Here is an 18,333-nt window from a genome sequence, read left to right as displayed (position 1 = left end):
ATCCCTGAGGGACGCCATTTTTTCAGACGTCACAACCTGCTTTCTGGGCTATCACCCGTGGTAAGGGTGAAAATGCGGTTTTGGATGAGCTGCAGGATCAAGGAGACCACTCAAATTGAAAATAATTGTAATTGTTTTCAATAATTACGGGTATATCAAAATGACTTTGTTTACAACCTTGTCAAAATATGAAACAACGTGTTAATGTAGTGGAATTTCTGTCCTTTTGGACTATATTTAGTGTCTGTTGAAGTCTGAAAAGAAAGTATGTCGAAAAGCCTTAAGAATGTCTGCTCGTTTCTTGTTTTTCTATTCTGAACCACTGGAAGAGCATATGTGGGTTAGAGTTGAATTTGTGGTCGGTCTGAACATTCTACAAAATGTTTTGATTGTCTATTATGACGAAGGGATTCAAGGATGTTGCAGAACAAACAGGTCCAAAACAGCGGGACCTTGACACAGGAGGAAAACATATAAATGGCTAGTAGACCATTACTGTGTGTGATTCGCATGATTCTCCATTCATCCAACGCCTCCGGAGGACGTTGTCTGTCTGCATGGGCAATTCGATCCAACTTTGTACTTTTTGAGTATGGGTAAATAAAACTTTGTACTAAATTCACTTTGTTTGCTGTTTAAGCTTCGGACCCTCCACCACATTAACCACAGAGATTATTATTAATTTAACACATAAACTTTAGGTTTGCGTCATCTGATTAAAAAAATAAGTACTAACCAAATATACTGCATAAAAAGGGATTTGCTTGTTAACAATTGATGAAAAATAAAATATATTTATATACAAATTATGTTGTGCTAAAATATATAAACTAAATTAATAATTAATATGTTTATTTAAAGTGTCAATAAAATCAGTGCAAAACAGTACAAGTACAATTTAGTTTTACCACTTGAGTCATATTTTTCGCGCTTAAATTTTTTTTTGATACTGTCATTACTGCCATAAGTGGTGGACAAGTGTATTACGAAATATGGAACGCAGCTGAGGCACTCACGGACCAACACTGGGTCCCAGCCCTATGGTCAATAACCAATGAGTTACAGTATGTGTATCCTGCTATTGATACTGTAGTGCAGGGGTGTCAAACTCATTTTAAATCGGGGGCCCCCTGGAGACAAATCTACTCCCAAGTGGGCCAGACTGGTGAAATCATGGCACACTAACTTATAAATAAAGACAACTTCAGATTGTTTTCTTTCTTTAAAATAGAACAAGCACGTTCTGAAATTGTACAAATCATATTGTTGTTGTTGTTGTTGTTGTTTTTTACAACTACCTGTTGCGGTTAATAATATACAGGTATATACTATATTTTTCTGTATTTATATTTTCTGAATAAATTATGTGATAATGTTCATCGGTCAACTCATTGGTGTTAGTTTTCAATCTATCTAGATACAAAAGTTATATCAAAATCCAATTAGAGTATGTTATTAATGTAATTTGATCATTTACCTAGACCATGGATGTGAAACTCTGGCCCGCGGGCCAAATTTGGCCCGCCGTGTATTTTCATTTGGCCCTTGAGGCAATATGAAATTAACATTAGAGCTGGCCCGCCGGTATTATACAGCGGCGGTCTCGCTGTAACACCGCATTCACCGCTAATACTCATACTTGCTAGTCACCCCCGATTTTTCAAGGAGACTCAAATTTCAGTGCCCCTCACTAAAATCACAGGGGCAACCATTCTCCCAAATTTCTCCCGATTCCCACCTGGACAACAATATTGGGGGCGTGCCTTAAAGGCACTGCTTCAAGCGTCCTCTAAAACCTTTCTTCATGTCCGCTTTTCCTACGTAGAAACAGTGTGCCGGCCTAGTCACATGATATACCTGGCTTTTACACACACACGCTAATGCAATGCAAGCTTGGTCAACAGCCATACAGGTCACACTGAGGGTGGCTGTATAAACAACTTTAAGACTGTTACAAATATGCGCCACACTGTGAACCAACACAAAACGAGAATAACAAGCAAATTTCGGGAGAACATCCGCACTGCAACACAACATAAACACAACAGAACAAATACACAGAACCCTTTGCAGCACTACCTCTTCCTGGACGCTACAATATAAAAATGTATTATTAGCCTGTGGGAAAGGTTTATTTTGATATTTACCTGAGAAGGCTGCAAATAGAAAAGAGGCATTCAATTTGTATTTAAATTTGATTTGATATGCCATTGCTATTTTTAAATTAGTATTATTTGAAACTCTATTTTGCATGTCACTATAAAGTTATATAAGTCTCGCTTGTTCAATATTCAATGCAAAACTTGTTTGGGTCCCTATTAAAAGGTTAATTTGTTCAACCTTGGCCCGCGGCTTTGTTCAGTTAAAAATTTTGGCCCACTCTGTATTTGAGTTTGACACCCCTGACCTAGACTGAGTTTGTTTTATACATATGTAGCATAAGCTACAAATACACAAAACATAGCTATTGCGACATCCAGTGGACACATTTAGAATAGCTCTTTCTTTCACGTGGCCTATTTTTGTGTGTTTTGTTTATGAACGGTGGCAGTTATCATTAACAACTGGTGGGAGGAGCAATTGCGTGTGTCAGGGAGCGTATTGGAGGCTTTAACTTTGTGGCCTATTTTTGTGTATTTTGTTTATGAACGGTGGCAGTTGTCATTAACAAGTGGTGGGAGGAGCAATTGCATGTGTCAGGGAGCGTATTGGAGGCTTTAACTTTGTGGCCTATGTTTGTGTATTTTGTTTATGAACGGTGGCAGTTGTCATTAACAAGTGGTGGGAGGAGCAATTGCATGTGTCAGGGAGCGTATTGGAGGCTTTAACTTTGTGGCCTATTTTTGTGTATTTTGTTTATGAACGGTGGCAGTTGTCATTAACAAGTGGTGGGAGGAGCAATTGCGTGTGTCAGGGAGCGTATTGGAGGCTTTAACTTTGTGGCCTATGTTTGTGTATTTTGTTTATGAACGGTGGCAGTTGTCATTAACAAGTGGTGGGAGGAGCAATTGCATGTGTCAGGGAGCGTATTGGAGGCTTTAACTTTGTGGCCTATGTTTGTGTATTTTGTTTATGAACGGTGGCAGTTATCATTAACAAGTGGTGGGAGGAGCAATTGCATGTGTCAGGGAGCGTATTGGAGGCTTTAACTTTGTGGCCTATTTTTGTGTATTTTGTTTATGAACGGTGACAGTTGTCATTAACAACTGGTGGGAGGAGCAATTGCATGTGTCAGGGAGCGTATTGGAGGCTTTAACTTTGTGGCCTATTTTTGTGTATTTTGTTTATGAACGGTGGCAGTTGTCATTAAAAAGTGGTGGGAGGAGCAATTGCATGTGTCAGGGAGCGTATTGGAGGCTTTAACTTTGTGGCTTATTTTTGTGTATTTTGTTTATGAACGGTGGCAGTTATCATTAACAAGTGGTGGGAGGAGCAATTGCATGTGTCAGGGAGCGTATTGGAGGCTTTAACTTTGTGGCCTATTTTTGTGTATTTTGTTTATGAACGGTGGCAGTTGTCATAAACAACTGGTGAAAGGAGAAATTGCATTTATTACATCATACAGGTGATGCTCCCTTGAGGCTTTAACTTAGTGGCCTATTTTTGTGTAACTCATCCCCCGGGCCGGATAAAACCTGTCCGCGGGCCTGATCCGGCCCTCGGGACATATGTTGGACACCCCCTACCGTAGTGTATAGGCATCAAACATTTAGGGTATGGATTAACCGCGCCCCTTGCTGGTTTCTGCCACATCCATGATGCCTCCATTGACTGCACGGCATCATCTTATTGATTCAAAGAATATTCGATTGTTCAATTTCTAAACCATCAACACAATTCTCTTTGGCAAAATAATCCACAGATGAGACTGCGTAGTCACCATCCAAACAAGTCGCACAGCAAATGGAAAGCCTTCATTTATAAAGAATGCAAGCAAACATGGCAGGGTACCCCTTTTAAAAGACATCTACCGATACATCCCCCCCACCGTTCTCTCTGCTGTGTCTATTTTTTGCTCACCTGCAGCTGAGTGAAAAGGCGGCGTGCGACTTTACTTGGCCATCCATTATTCATCACACGTACGTCTATTTTAGAAGTAGCAGATCGTGCTCAGGCCCATTAAAGATACTTTTCTTTCAGCTCAGACGCTGCCATGGGTGATGAACCCTCGCTGAACGGAGCCTCCTGCAAGTGCGAAGGAAAGGCAAATGGATTATTGCCATCATACAAATTTAGAAACATATTTATGAGGCGCCATCTAAAAGTCCAGTGAAACCAAATTTGATGTTGCCACCTTGCGTCGTGAAGCACCAGCATCAGCATGCCTGCAGCGCTTGGAACGATGCTTAGTTTGTTTCGTTCTGGGTCGCCTCCACTGTGTCCAAATAGCAACATTACAGTGTGAAATTGACTTTTTATTGAATATGTCACAGAGCACTGGAACAAAGACTGGACTGGATGTCTACAATTCAGTATAAAACACAGCTAACACAACACGTTGTGTTAAAATGGCATTAACAAATTATTGCTCATGCAATAATTTAGGTAAACAAAAGTCTTTATTTATTATCCCCAGTCGGAAATTGTTTTATCTCAACTAGCAATACTGTTTAAATACAATGCAAATATTCTTCTCTAACAATTTTTAAAAAAACATTTTAGTAATGGATAGCAAACAACACTTGACATGTAATCATCTTACCAATCGTGCTGTTAAAGGGGAACATTATCACAATTTCAAAAGGGTTAAAATTAATATAAATCAGTTCCCAGTGGCTTGTTTTATTTTTCGAAGTTTTTTTTTTAATTTTACACCTCCTGGAATATCCCTAAAAAAAGATTTAAAGTTCTTGATTTTCGCTATTTGCGATGCAACTGTCCATTTCCCTGTGACGTCATACAGTGCTGCCAATACAAACAACCACAGCAAGATATAGCGACATTAGCTCGGATTCAGACTCGGATTTCAGCGGTTTAAGCGATTCAACAGATTACGTATGTATTGAAACAGATGGTCGGAGTAGATTAGATAGTACTTTATTTATTCCGTCAGGAGAGTTCCTTCAGGAAAATTACAATTTTCAGCACAATCCCATTCAAGATCAGACAAACATTACAGGGAGATAGAACAGGATCGCTGACGGGTCTACCGGCTTCCAGCGCCCCTTACAAAAAATATACAGGTAAACAAGGGGGGTGGGGGAGAGAAAAAAAAATAGAAGATTAAAATAAATAAAAAAATAAAAAATCGGTCTTAGCCTAGGCCCTGGAGTGGGGGTGCAGACTGAGGCCAAGGGAAAAGAACAACTCATAGCCATAGTACACATCCCTCTTCCATGTGTGTAAGAGGGAAACATCAAACATCAAAGAGCACAAAGGACATTAAAGACATTAAAGCAGCAGATACAACCAGACACTTCTACACACAGCTATGAATAAAAAGTAAAAGAAACATATCCACTGTGGTGGCCTCTGTGGTGTTCCACGCCATCGAGTATGGAGGCAGATAGCGTAAACGAAATTGAAGAAGAAACTGAAGCTATTGAGCGAATAGCTATTGACGCTATTCGGCCATAGCATGGGTGTACCTAATGAAGTGGCCCATAGCATGGCTGCCTTATTAGCATCGCGGGTAAAATGTGCGGACCAAACGATCAGGACTTTCGCATCTTGTGACACTGGAGCAACTTAAATCCGTCGATTGGTAAGTGTTTGTTTCGCATTAAATGTGGGTATCTAGTTTCAAATGTACATACAGCTAGCGTAAATAGCATGTTAGCATCGATTAGCGTAGCATGTCAGCATCGATTAGCTGGCAGTCATGCTGCGACCAAATATGTCTGATTAGCACATAAGTCAACAACATCAACACAACTCACCTTTGTGATTTCGTTGACTTAATCGTTGCAAATGCATCTGCAGGTTATCCATACATCTCTGTGCCATGTCTGTCTTATTATCTCTGGTCAAATGTGAAGACACTTTTGTACTGGCGGCAGATTTCTTGCCAGTGGTGCAACTTGAATCCCTCCCTGTTAGTGTTGTTACACCCTCCGACAACACACCGACGAGGCATGATGTCTCCAAGGTTCCAAAAAATAGCCGAAAAAACGGAAAATAACAGAGCTGAGACCCAGTGTTTGTAATGTGAAATTGAATATGGCGAGTGTGTTACCTCGGTGACGTCACCGTCGTCACGTTCTGACGTCATCGCTAAAAGACCGATAAACAGAAAGCCGTTTAATTTGCCAAAATTCACCCATTTAGAGTTCGGAAATCGGTTAAAAAAATATTGATGCTTACATAGGTTACAATTTGAATTACAATTCAAATGAACTTATGTGAATATTAAGAATACCCTAATATGTTGACGTAAATGCAATTTCATCATCAATATGTCACATGCTGACATTTTAAAAGATGGTTTATTTGAATTCACACGATTTATTTGCTGAAAACGTTGTAACAGTTTTATATTTAAAGGCCTACTGAAATGAGATTTTCTTATTTAAACGGGGATAGCAGGTCCATTCTATTTGTCATACTTGATCATTTCGCCATATTGCCATATTTTGGCCTAAAGGATTTAGTAGAGAACATATGATAAAGTTTGCAATTTTTGGTGCTGATAAAAAGCCTCGTCTTTACTGGAAGTCGCAGACGATGACGTCACAAGGGTGACGTCTTCACATTGTTTTTAACGGGAGCTTCCAGCAGCAATAGCTATTCGGAACGAGAAATTTACAATTTCCCAATTAATTTGAGCAAAGATGAAAGATTCGTGATGGATGATATTGATAGCGAAGGACTAGAAAAAAATTTAAAATAATAAAATACAATTAAAAGCGACGGCTGCGGGCGGCGGCAGTGTAAACGTTTCAGATGTAATTAGACACATTTACTAGGATAATTCTGGAAGTACCCTTATCTGCTTAATGTTTTAATAGTGTTTTAGTGAGATTCTAAAGACAAACCTCGAGGTCGGATAGCTACGGTGTACACGCAGTGTCTCAGAGAGAAGCCGAGGAGCCAAGCTCACAGCTGCCTTTTAAACAGCTACTGCAGGATGACGAATAACCCAATGATGTCTCCGGTAAGATATATATCACAATTTCCCCATCCAAAAACATGCTGGTTGACGTAGAGAAACATGTTCGCTTCACCGCTCTGTGTTAAAAACAAAGAAACACCGGCTGTGTCTCGGTGCTAAAAAAAAGCTGCAATATATTGCTTTCCACCAACAGCATTGTTCTTTATAGTCTCCATTATTAATTGGACAAATTGCAAAAGATTCAACAACACAGAGGTCCAAATTACTGTGTAATTATGCGATGAAAAGAGACAACTTTTAGCCGTAAGTGGTGCTGAACTAATATTTCCTGACAGTCCGTGACGTCACACGCCCGCGTCATCATTCCGCGACGTTTTCAACAATTTAAAATTGCAATTTAGTCAACTAAAAAGGCCGTATTGGCATGTGTTGCAATGTTAATATTTCATCATTGATATATAAACTATCAGACTGCGTGGTCGGTAGTAGTGGGTTTCAGTAGGTCTTTAAGTACTGATGGGGTGTATTTTGAAGTGAAATTCATCAAAGAGCACAACATATAAATCTAAATATCCTGTAATACAGACATAAAATGAATGCCAATTTTGCATTTTTTTTCTCATTTTATTTAGAACATTGTATATATATAAAATGGACAATACAAAAACAAAATTGAGTACCAGCCCGGGTTTTTGACACTGTATAGATTAGATAGTACTTTATTTATTCCGTCAGGAGAGTTCCTTCAGGAAAATTGACATTTTCAGCACAATCCCATTCAAGATCAGACAAACATTACAGGGAGACAGAACAGGATCGCTGACGGGTCTGCCGGCTTCCAGAGCCCCTTACAAAAAAGATGAGATACAGGTAAACAAGGGAGGGGGGGGGGAATGGGAGAAAAAAAATAGAAGATTAAAATAAAATTTAAAAAATCAGTCTTAGCCTGGGCCCTGGAGAGGGGGTGCAGACTGAGGCCAAGGGAAAAAAACAACTCATAGCCATAGAACACATCCCTCTTCCATGTGTGTAAGAGGGAAACATCAAACATCAAAGAACACATAGGACATTAAAGACATTAAAGCAGCAGATACAACCAGACACTTCTACATACAGCTATGAATAAAAAGTAAAAGAAACATACACTGTGGTGGCCTCTGCGGTGTTCCACGCCATTGTCCGCTGGGGTGGAGGGAGCATGGCCAGAGACAGGAGCAGACCCAACAAAGCAACCAAGACAGCCGACTCCACTCTCGGCCATTGTCCAGTCCGCATGGATGAATGAGGATACGTCCAAGGTGACTGAGGTGTCCGACACCTGCTCACCCAGCCAAGACACCGCGAAGACTCTCCGTCCCAGCGCTCATATTAGGGTGGAATGAATTTAGAGATGGAATCAACTCAAACTCTGGCCCGCCACATCATTTAATGTGTCCCGCAAAAGCCTTGAAATATTAAACGTCCAAATAGTCCTCTTATCTTTTCTTACATGTATTTGTTCTTACGATTTTGACAGAAAAATATACCGTATTTCCTTGATTGCCGCCGGGCATATAGTATGCGCCTGACTTGAATTACTGCCGGGTCAAACTCGCTTCCCAAAATAATTAGCGCATGCTTAGTATTACCGCCTGGTCAAACTCGTGACGTCACGAGTGACACTTCCCCTGTCATCATTTTCAAAATGGAGGAGGCTAATTTCAATACCGGTAATTTGAAATCGCATAAAGGAAAGAAGATTAAGAGCTATTCAGTAGGATTTAAGGTCCAAGCTTACATCACACTCAAATTTTTACTGCATACCTTTGGTAAGTGCCGGAGTGAGAAGAGGTTTTAAAATTATTAGCGCATGCTTACTTTTACCGCATGCCTTTGGTAAGCACAGGAGTGAGAAGAGGTTTTAAATTAATTAGCACCCGGAGGCAATTCAAGGAAATACGGTATTAAAATGTATTGCATGCAATTTGAAATAATTTCAAAGTTTAGTATTATCCGATATTGAAACAAATATAATGCTATCATACATTTCGTATGTTTTGTTAATAAATAATAAATATCAGCTTGACTTATGATTTCAAAGCATCCATCCATCCATTTTCTACCGCTTATTCCCTTTCGGGGTCGCGGGGGGCGCTGGCGCCTATCTCAGCTACAATTGGGCGGAAGGCGGGGTACACCCTGGACAAGTCGCCACCTCATCGCAGGGCCAACACAGATAGACAGACAACATTCACACTCACATTCACACACTAGGGCCAATTTTAGTGTTGCCAATCAACCTATCCCCAGGTGCATGTCTTTGGAAGTGGGAGGAGAGGGTTAGTGGCAGAGTGGTTAGTGCGTCTGCCTCACAATACGAAGGTCCTGCAGTCCTGGGTTCAAATCCAGGCTCGGGATCTTTCTGTGTGGAGTTTGCATGTTCTCCCCGTGAATGCGTGGGTTCCCTCCAGGTACTCCAGATTTCAAAGCAAGTTATCCATTAAATTGTACACTGTAAAAATGACAACAGATGTCACGATGAAAAACTGGCAGCTCAGTTGCCAGAATTTTACCCTAAAAATGTATGGTGCCAGTTTTCAATATATAGGAACTATGCTTTAAAAAACCTGGTGAATTTTATAGTAAAATTGTGCCGACAAAGCTGATATTTGTCTACTTCAGATGTTTTTTCTCCCAGTATATGTAAAAATAACTTAAATTAAATGTGTAGGAAATTGTATAAAAATATCATGAGGTGAATCTCCTGACATTTATACACGGTTACAAGCGACCCTCTGAGGACAGCCAAACTGTGACTTGCCTGTCAGTAACAACGAGTTTGACACTCCTGTTCTACAGTTTGTAGATGGTGCTTTTGGACAACAACTCTGTTGAGCTCATTTTGCTGTATTTTTATTTTCATCACTTGGTGGTTTTGAGGTAAGCTTAGCACTTTGTCGCATTTTAACACAGTGTACGGTTCTTCTATATACTCTCGGCAGGGTTCTTGAGGGTGCATGGGAGTTTGCCCAACCAGTCTACATGTGCTTTGTGGACTTGGAGAAGGCATTCGACCGTGTCCCTCGGGAAGTCCTGTGTGGAGTGCTCAGAGAGTATGGGGTATCGGACTGTCTTATTGTGGCAGTCCGTTCCCTGTACGATCAGTGCCAGAGCTTGGTTCGCATTGCCGGCAGTAAGTCGGACACATTTCCAGTGAGGGTTGGACTCCGCCAAGGCTGTCCTTTGTCACCGATTCTGTTCATAACTTTTATGGACAGAATTTCTAGGCGCAGTCAAGGCGTTGAGGGGTTCCGGTTTGGTAACCGCAGGATTAGGTCTCTGCTTTTTGCAGATGATGTGGTCCTGGTGGCTTCAGTTGACCGGGATCTTCAGCTCTCGCTGGATCGGTTCGCAGCCGAGTGTGAAGCGACCGGAATGAGAATCAGCACCTCCAAGTCCGAGTCCATGGTTCTCGCCCGGAAAAGGGTGGAGTGCCATCTCCGGGTTGGGGAGGAGACCCTGCCCCAAGTGGAGGAGTTCAAGTACCTAGGAGTCTTGTTCACGAGTGAGGGAAGAGTGGATCGTGAGATCGACAGGCGGATCGGTGCGGCGTCTTCAGTAATGCGGACGTTGTACCGATCCGTTGTGGTGAAGAAGGAGCTGAGCTGGAAGGCAAAGCTCTCAATTTACCGGTCGATCTACGTTCCCATCCTCACCTATGGTCATGAGCTTTGGGTCATGACCGAAAGGATAAGATCACGGGTACAAGCGGCCGAAATGAGTTTCCTCCGCCATGTGGCGGGGCTCTCCCTTAGAGATAGGGTGAGAAGCTCTGCCATCCGGGAGGGACTCAAAGTAAAGCCGCTGCTCCTTCACATCGAGAGGAGCCAGATGAGGTGGTTCGGGCATCTGGTCAGGATGCCACCCGAACGCCTCCCTAGGGAGGTGTTTAGGGCACGTCCAACCGGTAGGAGGCCACGGGGAAGACCCAGGACACGTTGGGAAGACTATGTCTCCCGGCTGGCCTGGGATCGCCTCGGGATCCCCCGGGAAGAGCTGGACGAAGTGGCTGGGGAGAGGGAAGTCTGGGTTTCCCTGCTTAGGCTGTTGCCCCCGCGACCCGACCTCGGATAAGCGGAAGATGATGGATGGATGGATGGTGGTTTTGAGGTAAGCTTAGCACTTTGTCGCATTTTAACACAGTGTACGGTTCCTCAAGTGACGTAAAATTGCTTCGGCAACGTAGCAGTGTTGTTGCAGTTACATTAGCCGCAGCCCAGGCCTAAAATTATGATATAAACAATAGAAAATAATGTCATGCGTTTAATATTTTTATGTCGTGATCTGATATATACTGCACAGCACTACACTGGCGTATGCATTGAATTGATCACTGACCGTGTAGCAATCCTCTGGTAACCATCTACATTTAAGCTAAAGGAGCATGAGTGGTCGAAAAAATATGTCATTAATCTGTATATGAACATGATTAATGCGATCTTTCTTTTTTTTTTTTTTTCATTAATCACATGCATTAAATTTGACAGCCCTAACTATCAATACTTTTGATTGAACTTTTCTGTTTGCACCACACACATTATACTGGCATTTTCCTGATTTGGTGCGGATCCAAATTAGTCTGAGCTTTATTGGGTGGCAATAAAAAAAAAAAGTAAGAACAACAATGTTTGACTGTATTTTTAGTGTTTTCCAAATTTCTTTAGTTATGCAAAACTGGATCTTGAAAAATATACTGTAAAACAACCCATATTTTTCCTGATCCAGTTATATATATATATATATATATATATATATATATATGTATATATATATATATATATGTCTTGATTGGATTATCCAGAGAATAGTGCTCGATACCGTGGTAGAGCGCAATATGTAGGTGTGGGAAAAAAATCACACAAACCACAACAAAGCAATTGCAAAAGGACTGCCTACCCCCAGACTAAACGACTCTGAAACCAATAATGAATGTAACTGTCGCAAGAAACCTGATTGCCCTCTCAACGGAAAGTGCTTACAGACATCAGTCGTTTACCAAGCAAAGGTAATACGCAAGGACATTAACACATCCGACACGTATTTAGGATTAACCGAAGGAGCGTTCAAAACAAGATGGAATAATCACAACGCCTCCTTTAGAAACCAGACTTTGCAGAATTCTACAGAACTCAGCAAACACATTTGGAACCTCAAAGACAATAATGTTGAATATTCAATAACATGGCAAATTCTTGCATCCAGCACACCTTACAACAGTGGTAATAAAAGATGCAACCTATGCTTAAAAGAGAAACTGTTTATTATATATCATCCAGATTTATCATCCCTCAACAAGCGCAGTGAAATCATTTCAACATGCCGCCACAAACGGAAACACCTCCTAGGTAACACATGAGCCAATCACCACACCCTACGCCTGCTTGTACCCACCCACTCTGTGCTCTATATAAACCATTGTATGTGAATGCTTCCATTAAAATCTCCTGATGATTGAGGGAACCCCTCATGAAACAGATCTGTAGAGATGAAGTAGTCTTGTGATTTTTTTCCCACACCTACATATATATATATATATATATATATATATATGGAATAAGCTGTAGAAAATGGATGGATATATATAGATATGTATGCATATATATCTAGCTGTATCTGTATATATATCTATGGATTTATATGTATACAGTAGGGGTGTGGGAAAAAATCGATTTGAATACGAATTTCAATTCTCACGTTGTGCGATTCAGAATCGATTCTCATTTTTTTTAAAAATCGATTTAAAAAAACAGAACTTTTTTTTTTTTATTCATTTATTTATTTTTTCAATCCAACAAACCACTACACAGCAATACTATAACAATGCAATCCAATTCCAAAACCAAACCTGACCCAGCAACACTCAGAACTGCAATAAACAGAACAATTGAGAGGAGACACAAACATCAATCAATCAATCAATGTTTATTTATATAGCCCCAAATCACAAATGTCTCAAAGGACTGCACAAATCATTACGACTACAACATCCTCGGAAGAACCCACAAAAGGGCAAGGAAAACTCACACCCAGTGGGCAGAGAGAATTCACATCCAGTGGGACGCCAGTGACAATGCTGACTATGAGAAACCTTGGAGAGGACCTCAGATGTGGGCAACCCCCCCTCTCTAGGGGACCGAAAGCAATGGATGTCGAGCGGGTGACACATGAACACACCAAAAGTAGTGAAACAAAAAAGAATATTATCGACAACAGTATCAATATTAGTTATAATTTCTGCATATCAGTGATAAAAATCCATCATTTACATTATCATTAGACATTTATAAAAATAAAAATGAAGAACAATAGTGTCACAGTGGCAACACACTGTGTCCAATGTTTTCACAAAGATAAAAGAAATCATATTTTTGGTTCGTTTAATAGTTAAAACAAATTTACATTATTGCAATCAGTTGATAAAACATTATCCTTTATAATTATAAAAGCTTTTTAAAAAAAAAAACTACTACTCTGCTAGCATGTCAGCAGACTGGGGTAGATCCTGCTGAAATCCCATGTATTGAATGAATACAGAATCGTTTTGAATCGGAAAAATATCGTTTTTGAATCGAGAATCGTGTTGAATCGAAAAAAATCTATATGTAATCGAATTGCCGCCCCAAGAATCGATATTGAATCGAATCGTGGGACACCCAAAAATTTGCAGCCCTAATATACAGTAAACCGGGCTTTATTATATTTTCTTCATCAACATAGTGAATCCCACTATTTACACACAGTCCACACACAGCTGCATATACGTGTGCGTGCGTGCGTGTGTGTGTGTGTGTGTGTGTGTGTTTGTTTCACAACTAGCTAGCAATTGTGTTAAGCCGCATTAATTTTCTGAAGACGTATCTGCTGTATTTTTTCCCCCATAAAACATTGTTCAGCTGTATATTGTCCACCTTGTCTTTGTCAAGTGCTTAGACCACCAAGTCAAACTAGTAAGCACCAGGCCGCGTCTTACCGCTGCATCCCCGGCGAAGAGGTCAGAGGTCAAGGCGAAACAACCAGCCACCTCACTCTGCGTTTTCTCCTCCTTTCTGCAGCGATGACCTTTCTCCAGACCCGTCAGTGGGTGAGGAAGGGGAGGGTGGAGAGGGGGAGCTGCAGAGTGAGGCCCAGTCACAACCACAGCCCCAAGAGACTCCGCCCCCGGAGCCTGAGTGCGAGCCTCAACCTGAGGAGTCGCCGCCCGAAACTGAACAGGAATTAATACCTGAACCAGAAGCACAGCTCGAGATTCAAGTTGAATCCTCGGGCGGGGACGAAGCGCAAGAAGTTGGACCGCCCCCCGGTGGTCTGGAGGAAGAGTGCACAGCAGAGGAGGAAACTAAGGGAAATCAGGAAGCAGGGGATACTCAAGATAAGGAAGAAGAGGAGGAGGAGGAGGAAGGGGGAGGAGCTAAAGGAGGCGGAACGACAAGGAGGGCCAGCCTCCATCACACGGCCTCGCCCCTGAGGGTGCAGCGTAACGGGGCCGGCTCGCACTCGGCCACCTCCGACTATGAGCTCTCGCTTGACCTCAAAAACAAGCAGGTAGGGGATAAACCTCACGCGTGTTTGTGTGATCACTTGTCGGGAGCTTTGAGGATTACGATGGTATTGTTTTTAATTCAATGGACTGGCCAAAGTGTATCATCACCACCATCATTATCACAACCATGTCATCGTCTCCGTGGGGGTCCCATCACCTCCTTGACCTGCACCGCTGTCTGTTGTGTTGAAAAAGTTTGACTGTTGGCCGCCGCTTAAGTCATTCTCATGGTGGAAATTCCCTGCACAATAAACGCACCGATTGTTACTAAATCGGTGACATGAGCCCATGATTGTCGTATGAAAAATGTGCACATCCTTTCCCTTGCTCTCACCTCTGTGTTTCTGTCAACATTGTGTCATCAGGGATTTCATACAATATTCCATCTCCATTTCCAAGGACCATGCGTCATTCGCCGTGCATTGTTTTTTGTCATTCGACTAACCCAACACCGTTCAAGATCTCCATGCAGGTAAGGAAGCAGAATTAATTCCTTTGGATTGATATCAATTGCTTGTGTTGACTGTAATCACATATTTATGCATTTCAGCAACGTGGCCGCCTTATGTCTTCTACGTTTGCTTCATTACGCTACGTCACCAAAGCTGCAGAACACTGAGATTAATCCTCCGTAGAGAGGGAGCATGCACGGAATGAAGGCATCCTCGGAACAATGGCGGTGTAATTAGAAGTGCAGGGTAATGCCGTGATTGCAATGAAGCAACCTCATGATTAAAGGCCTACTGAAACCCACTACTACCGACCACGCAGTCTGATAGTTTCTATATCAATGATGAAATATTAACATTGCAACACATGCCAATACGGCCTTTTTAGTTTACTGAATTGCAATTTTAAATTTCCCTCGCGGAATGATGACGCGTGCGCGTGACGTCACGGACTGTCAGGAAATATTAGCGCAGCACCATTTGCGGCTAAAAGTCGTTTCTTTTCATCGCGCAATTGCACAGTATTCTGGACATATGTGTTGCTGAATCTTTTGCAATTTGTTCAATTAGTAAAGGAGAAGTCAAAGTAGAAAGATGGAGTTGGGAAGCTTTAGCCTTCAGCCACATCGGGACCCAGGATGGACCGCTCGCCTGTATCGGTTGGGGACATCTCTACGCTGCTGATCCGCTTGAGATGGTTTCCTGTGGACGGGACTCTCGCTGCTGTCTTGGAGCCACTATGGATTGAACTTTCACAGTATCATGTTAGACCCGCTCGACATCCATTGCTTTCGGTCCCCTAGAGGGGGGGTTTGCCCACATCTGAGGTCCTCTCCAAGGTTTCTCATAGTCAGCATTGTCACTGGCGTCCCACTGGATGTGAATTCTCCCTGCCCACTGGGTGTGAGTTTTCCTTGCCCTTTTGTGGGTTCTTCCGAGGATGTTGTAGTCGTAATGATTTGTGCAGTCCTTTGAGACATTTGTGATTTGGGGCTATATAAATAAACATTGATTGATTGATTGATTGACATAAACACACGGTGATTCTTTGTTTAAAATTCCCGGCGATGAAGCTATACTATGGATTAGAGCGGTCAAGCGAACATGGTTCCCGACCACTTGTCAACCGGCAGGTTTCGGTGAGAAAATTGTGGCAAAAAGTCGCCTTTTACCGGAGATCAGCTGAGCTTGCGCCGTCCATGCAGCTGGCGTCGACTTCCCCTCAGAGACTGGCCTCAAGACACCCGTGGATAAACCCCTCCGACTATCAGGTACTATTTAATCTCACTAAAACACTAGCATCACAAAAGAAATATAAGGGATTTCCCAGAATCCATCCATCCATCCATTTTCTACCGCTTATTCCCTTTCGGGGTTGCGGGGGGCGCCTATCTCAGCTACAATCGGGCGGAAGGCAGGGTACACCCTGGACAAGTCGCCACCTCATCGCAGGGCCAACACAGATACACAGACAACATTCACACTCACATTCACACACTAGGGCCAATTTAGTGTTGCCAATCAACCTATCCCCAGGTGCATGTCTTTGGAGGTGGGAGGAAGCCGGAGTACCCGGAGGGAACCCACGCATTCACGGGGAGAACATGCAAACTCCACACAGAAAGATCCCGAGCCTGGATTTGAACTCAGGACTGCAGGAACTTTGTATTGTGAGGCAGACGCACTAACCCCTCTGCCACCGTGAAGCCAGATTTCCCAGAATTATCCTAGTAAATGTGTCTAAAAACATCTGAATCCGTCCCAATGCAATTGCCTTTTTTTTTTTTTTTCTAGTCCTTCTCTATCAATATCATCATCAACAAATCTTTCATCCTCGCTCAAATTAATGGAGAAATTGTCGTTTTCTCGTTCCGAATAGCTCTTGCTGCTGGAGGCTCCCATTAAAAACAATGTGAGGACGTGAGAAGCCCTCACCCTCGTGACGTCATCGTCTGCGACGTCCGGTACAGGCAAGGCTTTTTTATTAGCGACCAAAAGTTGCGAACTTTATCGTGGATGTTCTCTACTAAATCCTTTCAGCAAAAATATGGCAATATTGCGAAATGATCAAGTATGACACATAGAATGGACCTGCTATCCCCGTTTAAATAAGAAAATCTCATTTCAGTAGGCCCTTAATGTGTCCTCCACTTTAGCTGTGCAAAATGTGTGGACAAAAGGCCAAAAAACTCCATAGAAAATGCCCATGTCACAAACAAAGTCCAAAACAGAAGCAATGGACTTTGATCGCAAACGGGCAGGAAAACACGCACAAAAAAAACCACGAAAAAGGCAATAAATATCCAACAAGGTCACAAGTTGAGTCTTTGGAAAGCCTCATTTCTTGGCAAACGCACAGTGTGACAGGTTGATGTTAGAAAATAAATCCTCCCACGTTTTAGCCGTGCTCTTGACTCCCGCTGTTGGAGCAAGAAACGTCATTGCAGTTTACTTCCCTTCCGAAGCAAGAAAATTGTTTCAATTTAGTCACTGAACCTCCTGGGTGAAGATGCATCAGCAAAACAATGACGTCAGGTCTTTAAATATCGTCTCTACTTGGCATGGGAGCATTAGTTTTGTCTGTGTGTCCCAGTTTGGTTGTTGCATAATCAGCTCATTAATCATGCAGATGTTTGTCCGCTGTGAGACATTGACTTTTGATCCTCTTGGACGGATGGTCCAACTTGCAATATTGTGTGTAGCGACACCTAGCCCAGCGATGATTGATGACAAATAGAATAGAAGTCAGTGGTACCATGTTTTTTGTTTGTAGACTCCCTTTTTAGACCAGTTGATCTGCCGTTTCTTTTCTTTTTCTTCTATGTCCCACTCTCCCTTGTGGAGGGGGTCCGGTCCGATCCGGTGGCCATGTACTGCTCGCCTGTGTATCGGCTGGGGACATCTCTGCGCTGCTGGTCCGCCTCCGCTTGGGATGGTTTCCTGCTGGCTCCGCTGTGAACGGGACTCTCGCTGCTGTGTGTTGGATCCTCTTTGGACTGGACTCTCGCGACTGTGTTGGATCCATTGTGGATTGAACTTTCACAGTGTCATGTTAGACCCGCTCGACATCCATTGCTTTCCTCCTCTCTAAGGTTCTCATAGTCATCATTGTCACCGACGTCCCACTGGGTCATTATTGTCACCAATGTCCCACTGGGTGTGAGTTTTCCTTGCCCTTATGTGGGCCTACCGAGGATGTCGTGGTGGTCTGTGCAGCCCTTTGAGACACTAGTGATTTAGGGCTATATAAGTAA

General features: G+C 42.3%; 1 protein-coding gene across 6 annotated transcripts in view; it reads left to right on the top strand.

Annotated features, from left to right (window-relative positions):
- Positions 1-18,333, top strand: part of iqsec3a (IQ motif and Sec7 domain ArfGEF 3a) — a 252,472-nt gene that overhangs the window by 120,348 nt on the left and 113,791 nt on the right. For 4 of the 6 annotated variants that reach the window (XM_061912221.1, XM_061912220.1, XM_061912224.1 and 1 more), the window contains exon 3: positions 14,143-14,632. The exons of 1 other annotated variant lie outside the window; for it this stretch is intronic. In XM_061912221.1, coding sequence (XP_061768205.1) covers positions 14,143-14,632 — 490 coding nt within the window. Of the gene's footprint in view, positions 1-14,142; positions 14,633-14,995; positions 15,103-18,333 lie in introns of those variants that run through there. One more of the 6 variants, XM_061912225.1, reaches the window with a different exon arrangement.

This window comes from Nerophis ophidion, linkage group LG10 (assembly GCF_033978795.1).
Source record: "Nerophis ophidion isolate RoL-2023_Sa linkage group LG10, RoL_Noph_v1.0, whole genome shotgun sequence".
In the NCBI taxonomy this organism is placed as follows: domain Eukaryota; kingdom Metazoa; phylum Chordata; class Actinopteri; order Syngnathiformes; family Syngnathidae; genus Nerophis; species Nerophis ophidion.
This window is presented reverse-complemented; position numbering and strand designations above follow the sequence as displayed.